Here is a 20736-nt window from a genome sequence, read left to right as displayed (position 1 = left end):
TCTTGGATGAGGAATGAAATGTCTCCAAAGAAAAACAAGAGAGTCCAGTTGCCTCTTGAAAAAGTACCTTTTGTTTTATTCTATTGTGAGCTTCCAGCAACAGTTAACCAATTCAAGTGTTCTTCCCAACACATGAAGGAAGGAGGGTGGGAACAGTGGTCAGTCTAACTCCCTTGCTTCCTTCACTCTCATCACTGGCTGGCCTTCTGGAACTTGTAGCCCAACACAACTTTTTCCAGGTTAAGGGCTTGGTCTTGTACCACCATGAATATAATGCAACAAGGTAGATATGATACTTCACGAAGCATAGCACAATATGCTTTCATGGACAATTGCTTTATATTTGTTGTCTCTGTGGAAGATGACACTGGAATAAAAGTGGTCCATTCACTTGGCTGTAAAGGAGTGGATTTTACTCCGCGAGTCATTGCCAAATTTAGGGGGTGGCGCTCGTCTCATTCCAAGGCCAATGACCCAGCGCTGTCCGAAGACAGTTTCATGGTCATGTGGCTAGCATGATGTCACACAGCGCTGATATACAGCACTTGGCGGTATATTTCCTAAAAAATAATAGTTGAGTTTGCACTGTTTTACCACATTTGGTTACGCGCTAAAAACGCCTTTGAGTTTATTTGCCACTGCCATTTTCCAGGGACTTTTTTCCCATTTCCGAGTTGAACCTATATAGCTCAGGTGGTCTCAGACCCAAATTTAGCAAGAACGGAACGTGGCTAACAATCAAATCCACCCAAGGTACTGCAATCTGCTGAATAAACGACAACTATGTGGGTCAGCACAGCGGACTGAGTTGTTATGCAACCAAGGCGAAACCAAACACAAACAGCCGCCTGGGGAATCCTGGGAGTTGATGCCCACACATCTTAAACTTGCTAAGGTTGACAAAAAAAGTACTCTAAAGCACTTTTGGGGGCTTATAATTATAACACGGTTGACATAACATACTAAGCAGCAAATATTTCACGGACTCACCGCTGTGAGATAAGCGGTTGTCTCAATCGTGTGGATCAGGGGTAGTCAACCTTTTTATACCTACCGCCCACTTTTGTATCTCTGTTAGTAGTAAAATTTTCTAACCGCCCACCGGTTCCACAGTAATGGTGATTTTATGAAAACCTAATGAAAATTTTTAAATAATGCTATGACATTTTTTTTTAAAGTCAATTTTTTTAAAAAAAGAAAGTGCTTCAGTATTGGACAAAACTCCTACCGCCCACCAGGAAAGCTGGAACACCCACTAGTGGGCAGCAGGGACCAGGTTGACTACCACTGGTATAAGTACGCTAAAGTTAAAACTGGCTAATTTGGGCATCTTCCATAGAGTCACAAGGTTCATGACTATCCCAGTTAAGGGGGTTGTGTGAAGACAGCTAAGGGTTCATAAGGTACCTAATCAGAACAGGTAGCCTGCAACTTACAACCACAAATTGAGCCCCAGATTTCTGTGGTTAAGTGATACAGTTGTTAAGTGAGTTTCATCTGATTTTATGACATTTCTCGGACCTTTCTGATCACGCTTGTTAAGTGAATCGTTGCAGTTGTTAAATTACTAGCATGTTTGTTAAGTGAATCTGGCTTCCCCATTGACTTATGCTTGTCAGAAGGTCACCAAAGGTGATCACATGACCCCGGGACACTGCGACCGTCATAAATATGAGTCGATTGCCAAGCATCTGAATTTTTTTTACCATGGGGAGGCTGCAATGGTCATACATGTGAAAAACGGTCATAAGTCAGTTTTTGCAGTGCTGTTGTAACTCTGGACAGTCACTAAACAAACTGTTATAAGTCAAGGACTAATTGTTTTCATGACACGTATTTCACAATCTCTTTGCCCTTTGCCTTTCATCAAGTTGCAGAATCTCCGGTCTCACCAGAAAGCAATGCTTACCTGAAAGGCAGCTTCTCATCGTTGGGCTTGATACACCGAACATAATGGGGAGTGGTAGCATTCAGGGTCTCCATTAACAGGTGCAACGAATTGCGAAACTGAAAGAGGAAACAAAAATAGTAACTCTGCAGGAAGCGGAGGAAGGTGACAAGGCTCGTTTTACAGCTAAACATGGATGAAATGGCCAAGCAACTCTGTAGAGTGAGACGGGCAGCATATGAATTTAATAATACATAGTAAGTACATTTAACAAAGGGGAAATTAAGAATTTCGAGCAGAAATGCAGAATGACAGAGTCGGAAAGGGTTCTGGAGGTCTGAAGCAGAAGAGTTTATAACCATAATGACCAACCTATGTCACGTAATGGCACACAAAGCCATCTCTCTGAGCATGTGAGCCATCGCCCAATGCTTTTCCGGGTTTTGGCACACTGGCCAGTTGGTCTTCATGTGCAAGGGAGTGCTGGAAACAGGAACAACAGCTGCCCAGTGTGCATGCGCTCGCCGGGAAGATGATCTTCCAGTTTCTGGCACAGACATGTGCACTGGTCAGTTGGTCTTCATGTGCGCATGCATGCCAGAAACCAGAAGATCAGGGGGCTGGTTTCCATACACATGCCGGAAACTGGATGGTCATCTTCCTGGTGCATGAATGCGCACCAGGCGGCGGCTGCTCTATCAGTTTCTGGCACGCACCAGCACACTGACCAGTTGGTCTATGCACCAGAAGACTAGGTGGCCAGTATGCATGCATGCGCCAGAAATCAAAAGTGCAGCCCCTGTTGTAGCATTCGGTGCCGAAAAGATTCGCCAACACTGGACTATACCATTCCAGACAAATAGTTATCCAGTCTCTCCTTAAAAATCTCTAGCAATTGGAACAGGCTGGGGAATTCTGGAAGTTGAAGTCCACACATCATACATTTGCTAAGGTTGAGAAAGAGTTAGACAGAGACTACCAGCAAACCAATGAATGAACCCAGCGGCGGAGTAAGGCTCACTGGTGTCCTAAGCACTGACAAATCTTGGTGGCCCTCCTTTGTACATACTGTACAAATCTCCATTGGGTTTTTCTTTCTTTCTCCACTTTGTGGTGCCCCCTTTGGGCCTGGTCCCCTAAGCATGTGCATGGTTAATACACGACTGAATGAACCAGTTAGCGAGACTTTCTGCTCTTCAACATATGTGTCTTTTAATCTCCTGATTCCAGCCAGGAAGCAGGCTCTGTTTGGAAGGTACCATGACTACTTATTGGCTCCTGCTAAAGATCTTTGCTTCCTAAACTCTCACTAAAGTAGCAAACTCGACATTCAATATAAAACATTGTTCTAAATTCTGATTCTGAGGCTGGGAAGCGAAGGAGGAATTGCAATAAAGAGAAGAACATATGAACGGTTGCAGGAGTTGGGTATGGCCAGTCTAGAGAAAAGAAGGACTAGGGGTGACTTGGTAGCAGTCTTCCACAAAGAAGAGGCGGTCAAACTATTTTCCAATGGACCAGAAGGCAGAACAAGAAGCAATGGATGAAAACTAAAACTAAGCAACTAAGGAATGAAGGAGAAACTTTCTAACAGTGAGGACAATTAACCATTAGAACAGCTTGCCTCCAGAATTTGTAGGGGCTTCATCACTGGAGGTTTTTGAAGAAAAGACTGGATAGATACCTGTTCTGACCCCCTCCTCCATCCAGTAACGAATGCCGAGACAAGCTTAACTGGAATGTACTTTAATTAGCAAGAAACCAAAACCTCGGTGGCTGAAAGCCAAGCATAGCAAACAGATAAGGACCTTGGCAGCAACTCAGACAAACTCAGGCAGCAATAAACAGAGATAAGGCTTGGCAGCAATCCAGCCTGCCAAGCTCACAGTACTGTCCTCCAACATTCAATCCTGCGTTGACTTCTACAAAGAGGGCCATGTGCACCAGTAGCTTTTATAGTCTGGAGAGGAGCTAATGACCACCAGTTGAGTATAATCACCTCCTGTAATCGCGTAATTGTTCCTGACGCCTAGTAGCTCTTCGATGGGGTGCATCCAGGAACAACTCACTGCTGGATTCTGGATCACTCTCCCTTGTCTCCTCCCCACTGGTCCAAGGATCAGGTGCCACCTGGTGGCCAACCAGTCTCTCTGCGCCCTTCTCGGAGTCGGAACCCTGTCCAGGGTCCTCCACATCAGGGCCGACTCATAGGGCCCCTCACTGTCGGAGTCTAGTGACAGCTCCAATGGCTCCTGCTGGGCCACAACAGTTACCTATCTGAAATGGCATAGGGTCTCCTGTTTGAGCAGGGGGTTAGACTAGAAGACCACCTTCCAGCTCTGGTTGATTTCGGGGGGAAAGCAATGTACTTCCTCTATCCCAAGGTCCTAGGGAAAACACTGAAAAAATCTTCAACTTAGAATGAGCCTTTGTGTGATTTTGCATGATAATGGGATGTGTGCCCTTTGAAATTCTCCCAAAAGTGGTAATTGGGAGAAAGATATAATATATGGATTTTAGCACAGGTTTTTTTTTCTTCATTTGGGGCAATCTTGAATCCACTCCCTCTATAGCCCTGGCAATTATTCACTGATAACATTATAACTTGGATGGGCCAGAAGCAAGGGTGGGCTGCTGGGGGTTCAGGAGAACCTCTAGCTAAGATTCTGTGCAGGTCAGAGAACCCTCAAATCCCACTCCTGGCTGGCCCCGCCCACCCCCACCCCTGCCAGGAGTTCCCACGCGACCCGTTTTGGATGCAGGTAAGTGCAGGGCGTGCACGGAGGCTCAGGGAGGGTGAAAAACGGGTCCACCGGAAGTTCGGGAAGGCCAGAAACGGGCACCTAGGGAGCTTGGGGAGGCCGTTTTCGCCCTCCCGGAGGCTCAAAAGAAATCCTGTGGAGCCCAGTGTGGGTAAAAACACCCCTTCCACCGTGGTGCAGGAGACCGACAAATCCACACCCACCATGGCCACACCCATGCTAACATTTTTGAAGCCCACCCCTGGTCAGAAGTAAGAAAAACACAGAAGCTGACTTAAAAAAAAGCAGTTTTGTACCTGGTGCCCCACTGTTTTCTTGTGTTCTTTATTGGCTGCTTTTACAGTTGGACGAGCCGAGCGGATATTGATTTTGGAAGAAGTTTTCTTTCCAGGAGGAGCAGCTGGAGCAGGGTCTTTTTCATCATGGAACAACTCCACAATCACTGGGTACTAGGAAGAAGAAATAAAAAGCTGTTACCTTTCTTCAGCTGTCAAGCAACAAAGCATAATTTTCTTAGCAAAGAAACATGCTCTGCTCAATGGATGGTGAAATCCACACCAAATATCAGCAGTCTCGGTGTCAATGAAACCAAACCGCTGTTGTATATTCCAAAACTAAACAAAGTAGTGGTGGGATTCAAATAGTTTGACAACTGGTTCTCTGCCCTGTTGATTTCTTCCAACAATCAGTTCACCAAAGTGCTCAGAAAGTTAACAACCGGTTCTCCCGAAGTGTTGAGACCTGGCCGAATCCCACCACTGCAACAAAGCCTCATTGCATTGCTTGCTATTGTTGGTTTTATCATTTTTAATCCCTTGATTAAAATCTGGTGCTGGAGAAGACTCCTGCAAGTCCCTTGGACTGCAAGGCGATCAAAACTGGTAAGTCCTAGAGGAGATCAATCCTGACTGCTCTTTGGAAGGACAGATCCTGAAGTTGAAACTCAAAGACTTTGGCCACCTAATGGGAAGGAAGGACTCACTGGGGAAGAGCCTAAGGCTGGGAAAGATTGAGGGCAAAAGAAGAAGGGGCCGGCAGAGAAGGAGGTGGCTGATGGAGTCACTGAAGTAGTAGGCACAAGCTTCAATGGACTCTGGGGGAAGGTAGAGGACAGGAAGGCCTGGAGGAACGTTGTCCATGGGGTCGCAATGGATTGGACACAACTTCAACTTTCAACTTTAATAAGATTTGTATGCCACTCACTCCCTTGGGACTCCGTAACTAACCTTCACAGTAGGTCTGGGGGGAAGGTTGGAACTTGAAAATCAGTTTGCTGGAGTAGGACTATGCCCGTCTAACAGCATTCTGATGGTGGTCTCTACATCTATCAAGAAACTCACAGATACAGCCCTCTTTTCAATGCTGCTCCCATATACTCAGTAGGTAAGGATGGGCAAGTCATAGAAAATGGAATCATAGGGCTGGAAAGGACCTTGAAGATCTTGTGGTCCAACCCGCTGCTCAAGATAGGACACCTTATATCATCCTGGTCAAATGATTGTCTATTTTGGAAAACCTCCAGTGATGGAAGACTCCCAACTCCAGGAGGCAAGCTATTTTACTGATGAATTGTTCTCACTGTCAGAAAATTTCTCCTTGCTTCTAGGGTGGATCTCTTCAATAAACTTCCACTCATTGTCCTGCCTCCTGGTGCTTTGGAGAATAAGTCAGTCCCCTCTTCTCTGTGACAGTAGTGAAATTCAATTTTTTTTTACTATGGGTTCTGTGGGCGTGGCTTGGTGAGTGTGGCAAGGGAAGGATACTGCAAAATCTCTGTTCCCTCCCCACTCCAGGAAAGTATACTGCAAAATCTCCAGTCTCTCCACTCCAGGGAAAGGATACTGCAAAATCTCCATTCTCTTCCCACTCCAGGGAAAGGATACTGCAAAATCTCCGTTCCCACCCCATTCTGGGGCTAGCCAGAGATGGTATTTGTCGGTTCTCCAAACTACTCAAAACTTCCACTTCCGGTTCTCCAGAACCTGTCAGAACCTGCTGAATTTCACCCATGCCTTCAAGTATTGGAAGACAGCTATCATGCCTCCTCACCAATTCTTCTCTTTTAATAGGCTAAACATTTAGCTCCTTCAATTGTTCATCACATTATTTAGCCTTCAGGTGGCTTATCATCCTTTCGGACTTCTCTGAACACTTTCTATGGTGTCAGCATGCTTTTTTGTGACTGAATGCAGCCTTCCACGTTTGTAAACTTTAAGATCTTGTGGACTTCAACTCTCAGAATTCTACAGCTAGCATGGTTGGCTAGGGAATTCTGGGAGTTGAAGTCCACAAGTCTTAAAAGATTGAACATCCCTGGTGCAGTGTTTATTAGTACATTCTCAAAGTTCCTTCTTTGTTACTGAATCTCTCTGACCTTTCCCCGAATCTGAGGCTGCTTCCTTCTGATTTTCTTCAACCACCCCTATGCACAGAGCACATGTTGTTGGATTCTCCCCCTGGCAGGATAGAGTAGCTTTGATATGAGGCTTTGCCTATTCCTATAACAGTTCCCCCTTTTTAAAAAAACCTATGTAACATGTTTCATGAATTTTCGTTCAGGTCACATTTCTGCTTCCAAGATTTTTCACTTGCAACCAAAAAGGTGCTTCAACCTCTAACAGGTCTGCCCCATTTTAGAAGTTCAGTCCACAATGTTTGCTGGAATAACAAGAAGTAGCACATTCCCACAACTGCTTTCATTAAGACAAGACCGCAATTTGTCATCTGGTGCGTCCTGAGATTGATGGGCTCAATTCTGTTTGCATGTTTGTCAAAAGCCTCTTGAGGAAACAATCTGTTTGCACAGAGTGGTTTTCTGACTTGACACACAGCTGTCCTTATCTGCTTCGTGCTTGCAAATTTTATTTTAATATCGGCTGCCAAGGAAACCCCTTAGTCTAAATCTCCTGCCTCCAGCAAGATTTCATTGTTTTAACACCTTCAGGAAAACTGTCACTTAACTCCTGAGAGAAATCCTCTAGCTGATATCCCCATAATTTATGGATTACGAAGATAAAAATTCCATGCATTTTTTTTCTTCAGAATCCGTATTTTAGATATAGGGGTACACAGGAGAGGTTCATAGTAACTGATCTATAGGTAATCTTACAACCACAATGGGGAGCAGAAATTCCATCATTAAGCAACGTGGTCATTGAATCAGTTGTGCCCACTTTTAGGACGTTTTTGCTGTGATCCTTAAGTGAATCACTGTGGTTGTTAAGTGAATCACCATGGTCGTTAAATGGATCCGGCTTCCCCCATCAACTTTGCTTGTCGGAAGTCCTTTGTAAAGGTACTATTTGGGAATAACATGACCCCGGGACAATACCTCAGTGAGAAGTGCAAGGACTGATTGTAAGTCACTTTTTTCCTCCACCACTGTAACTTCGCACAGTCACTAAGCAAGTGGTTGTAAGTTGAGGACTACCTCTATTACTGGAATGATGCATGCAGCAAACAGCGGAAGTCCCAAAGATGCTTTTTCAGGAGGCAACTGGACTTCCTTGTTTTTTTCTTTTGAAGATGTTTCGCTTCTCATCTGTTCTGTCCTAGGCTTTCTAAAAGCACGAAGTTGACACTTCGTCACAATAAAACTGCTTTTATTTAGTTTAAAGGGAATTCCTCTACAGCAAAGTCCCGGCCAACAGTCTTTCAGGAGATTTCACAACTACAGACCTTTATCAGGTTTGGAGAGTTGCCAGGCCGATATCTTCCAAATGCCACTCTGTAGCAGACAATGCTTGGCAAGAAGTCAGGAACAGATCTTCACTTTGATGAATTGAACTAATTGCCTCCTGCAAACTCCCCTCCCCTTTCGCTCCTCTTTATTCCCTATGGGAGGGGCCATTCACCATCCACCTGTGGCTTGTTCCCTTCTCCTGGCAACTCTGCGCATGCACACACTGGGAACAGGCTCCAGCTGTTCTTCTGCCTCACTGATGTCCGACTCCAAAGCCAGCTGATAATTGTCATATGGCCCTGGCTCCTTCTCTGCCTCCGACGCAGAGCCCTCATCAGAGCCTTCCCCAGAGTCCAGGACTGGCCCATGTCCCCACCCCCCAACCTCTTCACTGTCTGAGTCTGCCACCAGTTCCACTGGCCACTGGCGGGCCACAACATCATCCAAGAAGCTTCTTTAGCTCTGACAGCAGAGTGGGAATGGAGGGATGGGATCCTGTCTGAGCTGAAGAAGCTTCTTGGATGAGAAGTGAAATGTCTTCAAATCAAAAAAGGAAGTCAGTCCAGCTGCCTCCTGAAAAAGCACCATTGGGACAACTATGACCTGGATGACTGAGAATCGCTACAGAACCAGGAGAAGTCTTACTCAAGATTCAAGGTGCTGATGCAAATGAGGATTAAGCGCCCAACAGTTTGAGGGCTCAGTTCTCAGAGCATTTATTTAGATCACTCCAAAAAGTTTCCATCTAACCCAACATCCCAGGAACTCTACGTCCGATTTTAAAAAGCCCACAAATAAGGTTACGGCAGACAAGCCTCAAACCCTGATTTTCCAATCCAGCACACAGCTAAAATATCTCTCTTGTGACTAATCAGCGTTCGTAATCTTAAGTAGTGCCAGGCAGAGAAATCGTTGAACACTTTAGGCACTAGTTCCTGGGGAGAATGGCAAGTGGCTCTGTAAAAATTTATTCCCGAGGAGAAGAGAATTCCTCCGGTGGTCTCGTCTGTACGTCTTGCATGACAAGATGGCTCCCGGGTGGCATGAATATTCTGACTTTCATTTTATAATCCCATCCGAGTATGAACCGTTTCCAACCCATTTCGCTTTCTCACGCTCAACCTTTGATGGCCTTTAGGATTCAACTAGTTCTTATCGTCCACAATTTTTTTAAAAAAATGAAAAAATCTAGTCAGGAGGGAAGCCTCCCCTACACTCAGTCAGTCTGCAAAATATTTTTGTGTAACCGAAAATACACAAAGTACTTTTGTGTAACCCAAAATACACAAAATACTTTTGTGCAACTCAAAATACCGTATTTTTCAGAGTATAAAATGCACCTTTTTCCCTCAAAAAAGAGGCTGAAAATCTGAGTGCATCTTATACACTGAATACAGCCTTTTTGGCCACCCAAAACCCCACCCCTTCACCAAAATGGCCACGCGTAGCCTTTAGGAGGCTTCCAGAGTGCTCCTGGAGGCTGGGGAGGGCAGAAATTAGTGAAAAATGGACCATTTGTTGCTCAATTTTGTAAAGGCTATGCATGCCCTTTTTTTTGACAAAAAACGGGGCCATTTTTGCAAAAAACGGGCGATTTTTGGAAGGTCTGCAGAGTGCAAAAAATCTTTTTTAAAAATTTGCCTCTTCGAAATCTTGGTGCATCTTATACTCCGGTGCATCTTACCCTCTGGAAAATACAGTACTTTTGTGTAACCCAAAGACCACCTTGCTCAAAATACCAAACGCCCGTTTGCGTTCTTTGTCTGCCTCTTTTTATAGCCCGTTCTTTCTCTTTGCTCTCTTTTCCTGGTTTACTTGATTCCTTTTAACAATAGCCTAAAATTAGCCTGCCATTGAAACGGTGTTATCTCCTCCAGGCAGTCTGGTCTGTCCCCTATAAACCCTTTGAAAGAAGCCGCTTATGAACGCAGCCACCTCCCCTTCAGAAGCTAATTTTCCCATCCTTCTTACAGGAATTTTTATCGGATGTCTCGTGGTAAAAGCAAACCCCAGGACAGTTTTTTTTTGAAAAAAAAGTCCTGTCAAAACAGAGAGAAGCAAACACACTCCCCTAGAGAATATCCAATAAAAATAAATTGGACTAACCTTCTTAAAAAATCTATTTTCAGCAGGGAAGCAGCCTCTGGCTCATTCTGGCATTCAGTCTTAATGCAGAAGGAATTGCTAGCTTTTGCAATTCTCTATCTAGCATATTTGAATGCACACCACAAAGGTACGTGGGTAGTCCTTAATTTATAATCATTTGTTTAAAGTCACAATGGCACTGAAAAAAATGACTTATGACCAATATTCACAAACTGTGAATTCACGTGACTCAGATTCGGGTGCTTGGCAACTGGCATGTACTTATGACAGTTGAACGGTCCCAGGGTCATGTGATCAGCATTTGCAACCTTCTCAGCTGGCTTCCAAAAAGTAAAGTCAATTGGGGAATCCAGATTCACATAATGTTTGCATAATTCACTTAACTGCAGTGATTCTTTTAACAACTCTGGTCACTAAGCAACCAGTTGTAAGTTGAGGACTACTTGTATATATTGACGTGTATAATTGTGTATGTATATGTATATCAGTGGTGGGTTTCAAAATTTTTTAGAACCTCTTCTGCAGGTGTGGCCTGCTTTGTGGGAGTGGCTTGCCAGCCATGTGACCAGGTGGGAGTGGCTTGCCGGCCACGTGACTAGGTGGGCGTGGCCAACTTGTAAAAATGTGGTGAAATTCACTTAACAATGCTCTTGCTTAGCAACCAAAATGTTGGTTCAGAAACTCTGGCATTTGAAGCACGCAAGTCTTAAAGCTGTCAAGGTACAAGAACCTTGCACCCCTAACCCTTTAGGAAAAAACCCCAGAGGTGTTCAAACTTGACAGCTTTAAGACTTGTGGACTTCAACTCCCAGAATTCCTCCTCTCGCTCTTCATGTTGATGATGTGCGGACGGGCAGGGGGAGGGAGCTGGAACCGCTTCTAAATGGCACTGTAGATTTGTGGAACCTCTTCTATAGACTGGCAGGAACCCACCCCTGATGTATATGCATGTGTGTGTGTATACATATATATATATACACACACACACACACACATATATTTGTGTTGCATTTTTGCTGATAAATGAAGGGAGACTAGTATAGATCTATTTCAAGCTATTTAGCTCTCATCAGCTAGCCATACACTGGGATTCAAACCTGGGGCTGTTTTTACATATTATTTTAAATATTAGACAGTTATATTAACCTCTAAGCCACAAGATCTCCTTATATATACATACATACATACATACATACATACATACATACATACACACACATACATACACACACATACATACACACACACATACACATACATACATACATACATACATACATACACATAATACTTGTACATATCATAAGAGTTAGATTGATGAAACGGTATCAAATATTGAGTCAAAGAGAAAGCATCCTGCATACAAAAACTGACAAGGTCTCAACTGTGTCCCCTCAAGATTGTAAGGAGATCCAGAAGATTAAGTAACCTCCAGTGGTTTTCCTAAGACACACCTTCTTCTCTGCCCTGTGATCCCACTTCTAGCAATGGGTAAACTTGCTACAAACTAGAACTTAATACTGACCGCTAATCTGGACTTCACACTACCAACCAAGATGTTCTTCTGTACAAATTAACCTGAACTGAGCCATCAAAAATGAAAGGAGAAGGAACTTCAGCCATAAATAACATATAATGCCAGAATACAACAATCCAATCTATTTTTCCCACAGGTAACGTTACCTTGCTGGCCTTCAGAATATTGATCTGTTCTTCGTGGACTGTATCTCTGTTTTTTTCCAAAAAGCCCTCGCAATAATATTCCACCTAGAAAAGATTACAGAACCAGAGTTTGGGTAGGAGGAGAAAAGGAGAAGAAAAATTAAAATTGTGAGTACAAATCCTATCAAACAAATTAAGATACACTTAAATAAGATGGGCAATATGTCCCTATATTTTTCTTTTCAAAATGCTCTTTTTTTAAAACGGGGAAGCCTAAATCCAGAATATTTCGCAGAATGCTAAAATATCTGGATCTCAATTTCTACATTCAATTCAAACTGAATTGTGTGCATGCTCAGAGGCACAAAAGACTAGTTTAGCCTATTCATTGTGTTCAGCAATTATCAAAATTGCTTATTAATAGCAATAGCACTTAAGACTTATATACAGGCAGAAGTAGCCAGAGGTGGGCTTCACATAAGTTAACAACCAGTTTGCCTAGTGAACAGAAAATGTGAGCGTGTGCGCGGCTTCGAAAACACAGAGATTTCATTCTTTTCGAGCAGCCACGGTCGAGAGCGGGGTGAGTGATCTAGAGAGTGAGACATAGTGATGGGATAGCGGGGGGGGGGGGGGGGAGACGGTCCTAACCAACAGCAGCTTACCTCTGGAAGTAGCCTGCAGTACTGCACTCTAACAACTGCGGCACCATGGTTCATTAATAAAATTAATAAAAATGGCTTTTAAGCGGAACAATGTTAATATGCCTGGAGGATGGATAGAAACATTTTTTTGCACTGGGGGGGTGGGGGTGGGAAATCTCTGGCCATCTGCACCAAATGGTTGATGTTATGACTGAGGATGACTTCACTTCCTTTGTAAGAGAGAACACCACGTAAGAGTTCCTGCCTAGAAACCTCACTAGAAACTCTTAGAAAACTAGTAGCTACAATCAGGGGTCGGTTGCTGCCGGCATTACTGCCAGTTCGGTGCGCGCAAAAATTTTGCACTTCGCTCGTTCGCAAACCAGGCGCATTGGCAAATAAAAAGGCATGTGCAAAACCATAAAAAATGGGAGGGGGGAATACATTTTTGCAACAAAAATTGTTCGGTGCATGCGCATAACCGGAAAACAAGATGGTGCCACTGTAGGAGAACCAGTTCAGGGGTGTGGCAGGCTGGGTCGCTGCCGGTTCCAGTGACCCAGGCCGCCAAGTTACTACTTGCTTGGCCGAACCGGTCCAAACCGGTAGGAACCCACCTCTGGCTACAATCTTCAAGATTCACAAGAGAGTCAGGAGAAGTGAGAAATTATGGCTGCTTGAAAGTACTAAGGCAGCTTCAGGTTAGACTGGGGAATTCAGACCAAGCCTTCTTAGCTGGAGTTCAACGTTTTCCTCCTAACTGCTGTGAATGATACCCTATTTCTGAGAAATGGAGCTGAATTGTAGGTTTGGCGATTGCTATTAGCAACATAAATGTGCCTGATTGAATAACTCAAAGTGCTTATGTACCAGTTTTTTTTTCTCTTTCAAATCCAACACTGTGTCACCATTACTCTCACTCGTATGCAATTAAATGCAAAGAAGGGGGGGGGGTCTAAAACTCTTTTTCAATCTCACTCCAAATTCCAGTTTTCAATTCATTTGTAAGTACCCTGAATTTTTTTCCTGCCTTTCGATTTCAAAGGTGAATGGAAATAAATAGCAGCTGCCAGGAGCCTTGGCAGCAGAGTGGTTAGAAGGCAGTATTGCAGGCAAACTCTGCCCACACCCTGGAGTTCGATCTTGACCAGCTCAAGGTTGACTGAGGCCTCTATTCTTCTGAGGTCAGTAAAATAAGGACCCAAATTGTTGGGGCCAATATGTAAATAATGCTTTTACATTGTAAATCACCCAGATAGTGTTATAAAGCACTATTTGGCAGTATGGTATGCTGCTTTAACTGCTGCGGACAGGAAGGCACTACAGAGAGTGATCAATTCGGCACAAGAAACCATTGGTTGCCCTCTGACACCACTGGATGACATTGCCAGGTCTCGCTGCTTTAGCAGAGTAAGGGAGATACTCAGAGATGATTCACTCCCTGGTTACTGTCTCTTCGTACTTCTACCATCGGGCAGAAGCCATCAAAGCATAGCCAGCCGAACAAATAGGTTTAAAAATAGTTTCTATCCTTGGGCTGTGAGACTCTTAAACCCAACCACAATCACTCCACGCACACGCGGAAACGTATGACTAGTTTTTCTTTTCTTTTTTTTTCTTTTTCTTCCCCTAATTACTTGCATTTTATTCTTTATACTACTTATGTTGTTTGTATTGGTTGTCATGGATTGCACCAGTGGGCTAAAAGAAATTTCATTGTATTTATTTTGTACAATGACAACATAAAAAAAATGGCTTTCTGCCTGGATGGCTCCCAGAGTGAACCGATAGACAGAAAAGGGAAGCAGTATGCTCCCTTTTGGGCATACCAGGGCATACTTGGGCATACCAGGGGTTGTGACACAATAAAGATTGAGATTGTCTTGGCAATGTTTCGGCAAGGTCTCACTCGCCATCTTCAGGCTGGTGTTTTTGGCTTAAAGCGAATATATGTTTTCGTATATTTGTTTTCGTAGATTTTCACGGGTGTAGGTATGCTGGTCTTGTTGTATTCGGGTCTTTTCCCATGTAAGATTGAGATTGTCTTGGCAACGTTTTATACGCACACACACACACACATACACATGTACATACATACATACATACAAGTTTAAGTGCTATTGCTAGTCAGTACAGGCAATCAACACAAAGACCCCCCCCCAGACCAAAGGGAGATGTTAACTCAGTTAAGGAGAAAAGCTGGTACTGCATCGAACCCTCTTAAATTTCTCTGTTCCCATTACCTTATCTGCAAAGTGCACAATAATGAATGCCATGTTTGACATGCGAGGCTTCTGGAAATGTTGACTGTTCCCGTGGCGATCATAGAGTTTCTGAGCCCAGTTCTCGTCCGTCCCTTTAGGGAACTGTTTTAAAAGACAATTATTCCAAAAGGCATGGACATACAGTAAAAAAAACAACAACACCTAATTCTGAATGTATTGTTCTCAAGGAGGGCTAGCATGGTGTAGCTTATGGTGTAGAGTCTGGGCAACTGAATGGAGAGGAGTGTTTACTGGCCCACTGGTGTTTCCAGTGGAGGCTGCAGAATGCTTCTGATCAAAAGACATTGTTCAACCATTCTTTTTTTTTCTTTCCTTCACAGGTTTTTCTCCAGATGGGGGAAAAACGGAGAGAACAAACGGTTCAGGGACCTTCATAAATTTCCAGGAAGGAGATGCTGTAGAGCTAACCTTCAATAAAAAAAAACACTCTGGCTTCTGAATAAGAACAAGTGGGAGGCATGATAGCAGCCTTGCAATATTTGACGGGGGTCTAACTATTTTCCAAAGCACCAGAAGGCAAGGCAGGAAACAATGGATGGAAACTAACCAAGGGCAGAAGCAACCTAGAACTAAGGAGAAATTTTCTAATGATGAGAGCAATAAACCAATGGAACAGCATGCCTCCAAAAGTTGTGGGTGCGCCCATCACTAGAGGTTTTTACAAAGAGACTAGAGACACCTCTTTGTCTGAAATGGTACAGGGTCTTCGGCTCGAGCAGGGGGTCAGACTAGAAGATCTCTGTCCCTTCCAACTCTATCATTCTATTTTCCATGTTCTGGGCATCTTTTATCAAAACACGTGCTCCCTTGTTCAGAGAAGTAACATGGTTGCCAGGGATGGGCTGATGGGGATTTGCAGAGGTTCGGGAGAACCTCTAGCTAAGATTCTGTGCAGTTCGGAGAACCTCCAAATCCCACTCCTGGCTGGCCCCGCCCACCCCTCCTAGAAGTCCCAACGCAGCCCATTTTGGATGCAGATAAGTGCAGGGCGCGCACGGAGGCTTAGGGAGGGTGAAAAATGGGCCTACCGGAAGTTCGGGAAGGCTGGAAACGGGCCCGTTTCCGGCCTCTAGAGGGCCTCCGGAGCCAGGGGAAGCCGTTTTCGCCCTCCTGGAGGCTCAAGAAAAGCCTCTGGAGCCCGGGGAGGGCAAAAACACCCCCCTGCCGGGGTATAGGAAGCTGACTAGGCCATAGCCACTATGGCCATGCCCAGCCAGAAACCGGGCAGAGAACCCCTTGCTAAATTTTTTGAAGCTGGAGTCACATTTAGCAACAATGAAGTTCTACTGATATCAGTGGGTTTACTTGAAATTAGCAAAACCTGGATCCCATCAATCAACTGACTTTGAACTGACTCAGATTCTTCGGAAATAGTCCACCTGTTCCCCCACCTGCTGACTTGTTTTCATCAAAAAGCTCGTGAGATGATAGCACAAGAGTTCTTTTTTTTATAAGACTATTTTTTTTTATTTTCCATTCTCATAACATATAATCACATGGATACTATTACACAGCCAATATCATATTATATTAATTAATAATTACATCCGTTCATCTTGCCATCAACTCCCGGGGGAAAAAAAACTAAAGAAGATATTAGCTCTTCTGCTCTCCATACACCACTTTCTTCTGCCTCTCTCCTCCCCCTCCTTACCTCCTTTCTTCCCTCCATCATCCTTTTCTACTCTACTTCCCCTTCCTTTCTCCTTCTCCTCTCTCCTCTTTCCACTCCTCCTTATTCTCCTCAACTCCCCCCCCCACTGCCCTCTCTCCTATCCCTCTCTTCCTATCTTTCTTCTCTCTTCTGCTTCCCTCTCTTCCTCTCATTCACTTGGTGTATTTCAGCTTCTGAGCAAACTCCATTCTGTGCTGATGGTATTTATACTTCCATATCAATATACTTAACATATCTTAGTTTTAAAGACAAAATAATACGATAGCACAAGAGTTCTTGAAGATATCACCTTATGACAAGCAGATCAGGGGAAATTTGTTTTTTTACCTTACATTCTTCATCCAGCAAGTCCAGGATACCCAGCTTAGCTTCTATAAGGTCTATGCAGGGCTGATTGTCATAAAAATCGATGAGTGTCCAGGGAATTTGCTCTCTCATGTATTCATCTTGTTCCAATTTAAAGACATGCTGTGGCAGAGAAAGATAGTAAATATTAAGCTGTTATCCCCAAAGGCTATTTTCAATGAACCCCAAATACAGGTAGTCCTAGACTTATAACCATCCGTTTCGTGACCGTTAAAAGTTAAAATGGCACTGAAAAAAAGTGGCTTGTGACCATTTTTTGCACTTCACTGTGTCACATGTTTGTTATAGGTTCAGACAGTGAGGCGGTTGGGGAGGAACATGGGCCAGTCCTGGGAAGGCTCCGACGAGGGCTCTGCGTTGGAGGCAGAGATGGATCCAGGGCAGTGGTGGATTTCAAAAATTTTTAGAACCTCTTCTGTAGGTGTGGCCTGCTTTGTGGGAGTGGTTTGCCAGCCATGTGACCATGTGGGAGTGGTTTGCCAGCCATGTGACCAGGTAGGAGTGGCTTGCCAGCCATGTGACTGGGTGGGCATGGCCAACTTGTAAAATGTGGTGAAACTCACTTAACAATGCTTTTGCTTAGCAACCAAAATGTTGGCTCAGAAACTCTGACATTTGAAGCACGCAAGTTTTAAAGCTGTCAAGTTACAAGACCCTTGCACCCCTAACCCTTTAGAAAAAAAAAACCCAGGGGTGTTCAAACTTGACAGCTTTAAGACTTGTGGACTTCAACTCCCAGAATTCCTCCTCTCTCTCTCTTCATCTTGATGATGTAAGGGAGCTGGAACTGGTTCTAAATGGCATTGTAGATTTGTGGAACCTCTTCTATAGAAGAGGTTAGAACTGGCAGGAACCCACCCCTGGTCCAGGGGCATCTGACAGTTATCAGTTGCCTTCGGAGCAGTGGGGCAGAAGAACAGCTGGAGCCTGTTTCCAGTGTGCACATGTGCACAGCTGCAAGAAGGGAACAGCTAAAGAACAAGGGCTGACTTGGGAGAAAAGCCACAGGTGGACGGTGAATGGCCCCTCCCATATGGAATAAAGAGGAGCGAAAGGGGAGGGGAGTTTGCAGGAGACAATTAGTTCAATTCCTTAGTGTGAAGATCTGTTCCTGACTTCTTGCCAAGGATTGTCTGCTACAGAGTGGCGTTTGGAAGATATCGGCCTGGCAGCTCTCCAACCTGATAAAGGTCTGTAGTTGTGAAATATCATGAAAGACTGTTGGCCGGGACTTTGCTGGAGAGGAATTCACTTTAAACTAAGTAAAAGGGGTTTTATCGGGACGAGGAGTCGGCTCCGTGCTTTTGGAAAGCTTAGGTCAGAACAGTGTTCAAAACTCAAATACATGGGAATTGGTCTCTATTTATGAGGTCATGTGATCACCTTTTACGACCTTCTGACAAGCAAAGTCAATGGGGAAGCCGGATTCACTTAACAACTGTGGTCTAATTTAACAACTGCATTAATTCATTTAACAATCGAGCCAGAAAGGTTGTGAAATGGGGCAAAACCCAACAGCGCAACCCCCCATTTTTGCATGCTTTTTTCGCCCTCCCCAGCATCTGTGGTCGTAAATTGAGGACTATCTATAATCACTGGAGCCTAATTGGCTGTTTAAAAGCTTAGAATATATTGGATATAGCTCGTTGTTTATTCTCCAGATTTAATCTTTTATGGGGGAAAAACGCCCCCGTTTTTGCCTTGCCCCAGCCCTGCTGAAGCCTGCAGAGTGCTGCTGAGGGCTGAGGAAAGGCAAAAAAGCCTCCGTTTTTGTAAAAAATGGCCAGTTTTTACACAAAAACAGGGGCATGTTTGTCTTGCCCCAGCCCTGCTGAAGCCTGCAGAGTGCTGCTGGGGGCTGAAGGAAGGCAAAACAGCCTCTGTTTTTGCGAAAAACGGCCCGTTTTGTGCAAAAATGGGATATGGCGGCGGGGCTTCAGGAGACCAAAAATGGCTGCATTCTATGTATAAGATGCACAAACATTTCCACGCTCTTTTTTTGGTGGGGGGGAGAAGGTGCGTCTTATACTCCGAAAAATATGGTAACTTTCTTTGGGCATTTATAATTTTTGCACATTACAGGCTATTTATACTGAATGCAATAAAAAGGCAGGAAAAAAAAAGGAATTGGAGAAAATAAAATGAAATTCTGAGCCATTTAAGCATCTCAGAATATCAAATCTATTACTCTCTAAAGCTGCAAGAACATTTTTGTTTGAACACACTAATCCTTTTAGATGCATGTGATAATTACTCAGCTATAGGTATCCTGCACTTTAAAACAAAAACCTGAAAAAAGGTTTTTGTAGTTAACACTTAACTACAGGAAGTTCTTGACTTACAGCAGTTCATTTAGTGACCGTTCAAAGTTACAACGGCACTGGAAAAAAGGGACTTATGACCGTTTTCCACAGTTACGACCTTTGCAGCATTCCAATGATTATGTGATCAAAATTCAGATGCTTGGCAACTGGTTCATATTTATGACAGTTGATGTGTGGCCCGGGGTCATGTGATCCCTTTTGTGGCCTTCTGGCAACCAAAGTCAATGGGGAAGCCAGATTCACTTAACAGTTGTGTTACTCACTTAACAATTGCAGTGATTCACTTAACAACCGAGGCAAAAAGGTCGTAAAGTGGGACAAAACACACTTAAATGTCTCAACAACAGAAAGTTTGGGTTGAATTGTGGTTGTAGGTTGAGGGCTGTATGTATGCAATAAAGTTTCTTGATTTTAGGGTGTTTCCACAAAAACTGAGGAAGTATAAGAAGCCATACAGTGAAATCAAAACAGCAGATTTCACCTTAAATCTTGCTGTTATTATGGTTTGGTGGCACAGTGGCAACAGCAACTGAGATCTGGGTTGACCCTTGATATGCAGTCACGCTCAATTTTAAAAATCAGGGATCGTCTATTTTGTATTGCAATAAATGCAAAAAAGATTATAGTAGAACAAAAATTAAACCGTGGCACGACAAAACCGCACTCGACTAAAGCGCGCCCGATTAAACCGCGTCACTGACATCATCAACAGGGCGACAACAGCGAGCGCAGAGAAAGAAGGGCGCTTTAAATAGCGCTTTGAAAGCAAGCCGATTCAAGTTAAGGTAAGGGTTAGGTTTAGGATTAGGTTTAGGGTTAGGTTTAGGGTTAGGGTTAGGGTTAGGTTTAGGGTTAGGGTTAGGGTTAGGTTAAGGGTTAGGGTTAGGTTAAGGGTTAGGTTAAGGGTTAGGATTAGGTTTAGGGTTAGGTTAAGGGTTAGGTTTAGGGTTAGGTTTAGGTTTAGGGTTAGGTTAAGGGTTAGGTTTAGGGTTAGGTTTAGGATTAGGTTTAGGGGGGTTAGGTTTAGGTTTAGGTGTTAATTTTAGGTTTAGCGTTTGCAGCGTGCTTCTGTCTCCGCGCTGTTGTCGCGCTGTGATGACGTCAGCTACGCGGTTTCGTCGAGCGCCCTTTAGTCGAACGCGGTTTTGTGGTGGAACCAAATTAAACACACGCATAAAATCTACACATAAGGATAGGACTGTTAACAACTTGAAATCACCCACGAGTAATAGCTGAGTTGCTATAACATGAATCACTTGTAAGGATCTGAAGATATAATGTATTAGGCTATTAAGAAAACACGCAGCAGCAAACAGAATTTTCGCAAGGATTGATGAATATC

General features: G+C 43.9%; 1 protein-coding gene across 2 annotated transcripts in view; it reads right to left on the bottom strand.

The window, feature by feature from the left end:
* Positions 1-20736, bottom strand: part of LOC116505911 (unconventional myosin-Vb-like) — a 228911-nt gene that overhangs the window by 116268 nt on the left and 91907 nt on the right. For both annotated transcript variants that reach the window (XM_032213404.1, XM_032213405.1), the window contains 5 exons: positions 17032-17172; positions 14988-15110; positions 12122-12205; positions 4947-5099; positions 1910-2007 (listed from right to left, as the gene is read on the bottom strand). In XM_032213404.1, coding sequence (XP_032069295.1) covers positions 1910-2007; positions 4947-5099; positions 12122-12205; positions 14988-15110; positions 17032-17172 — 599 coding nt within the window. The remainder of the gene's footprint in view (positions 1-1909; positions 2008-4946; positions 5100-12121; positions 12206-14987; positions 15111-17031; positions 17173-20736) is intronic.

Source organism: Thamnophis elegans, chromosome 3 (genome assembly GCF_009769535.1).
Source record: "Thamnophis elegans isolate rThaEle1 chromosome 3, rThaEle1.pri, whole genome shotgun sequence".
Lineage (NCBI taxonomy): Eukaryota > Metazoa > Chordata > Lepidosauria > Squamata > Colubridae > Thamnophis > Thamnophis elegans.
This window is presented reverse-complemented; position numbering and strand designations above follow the sequence as displayed.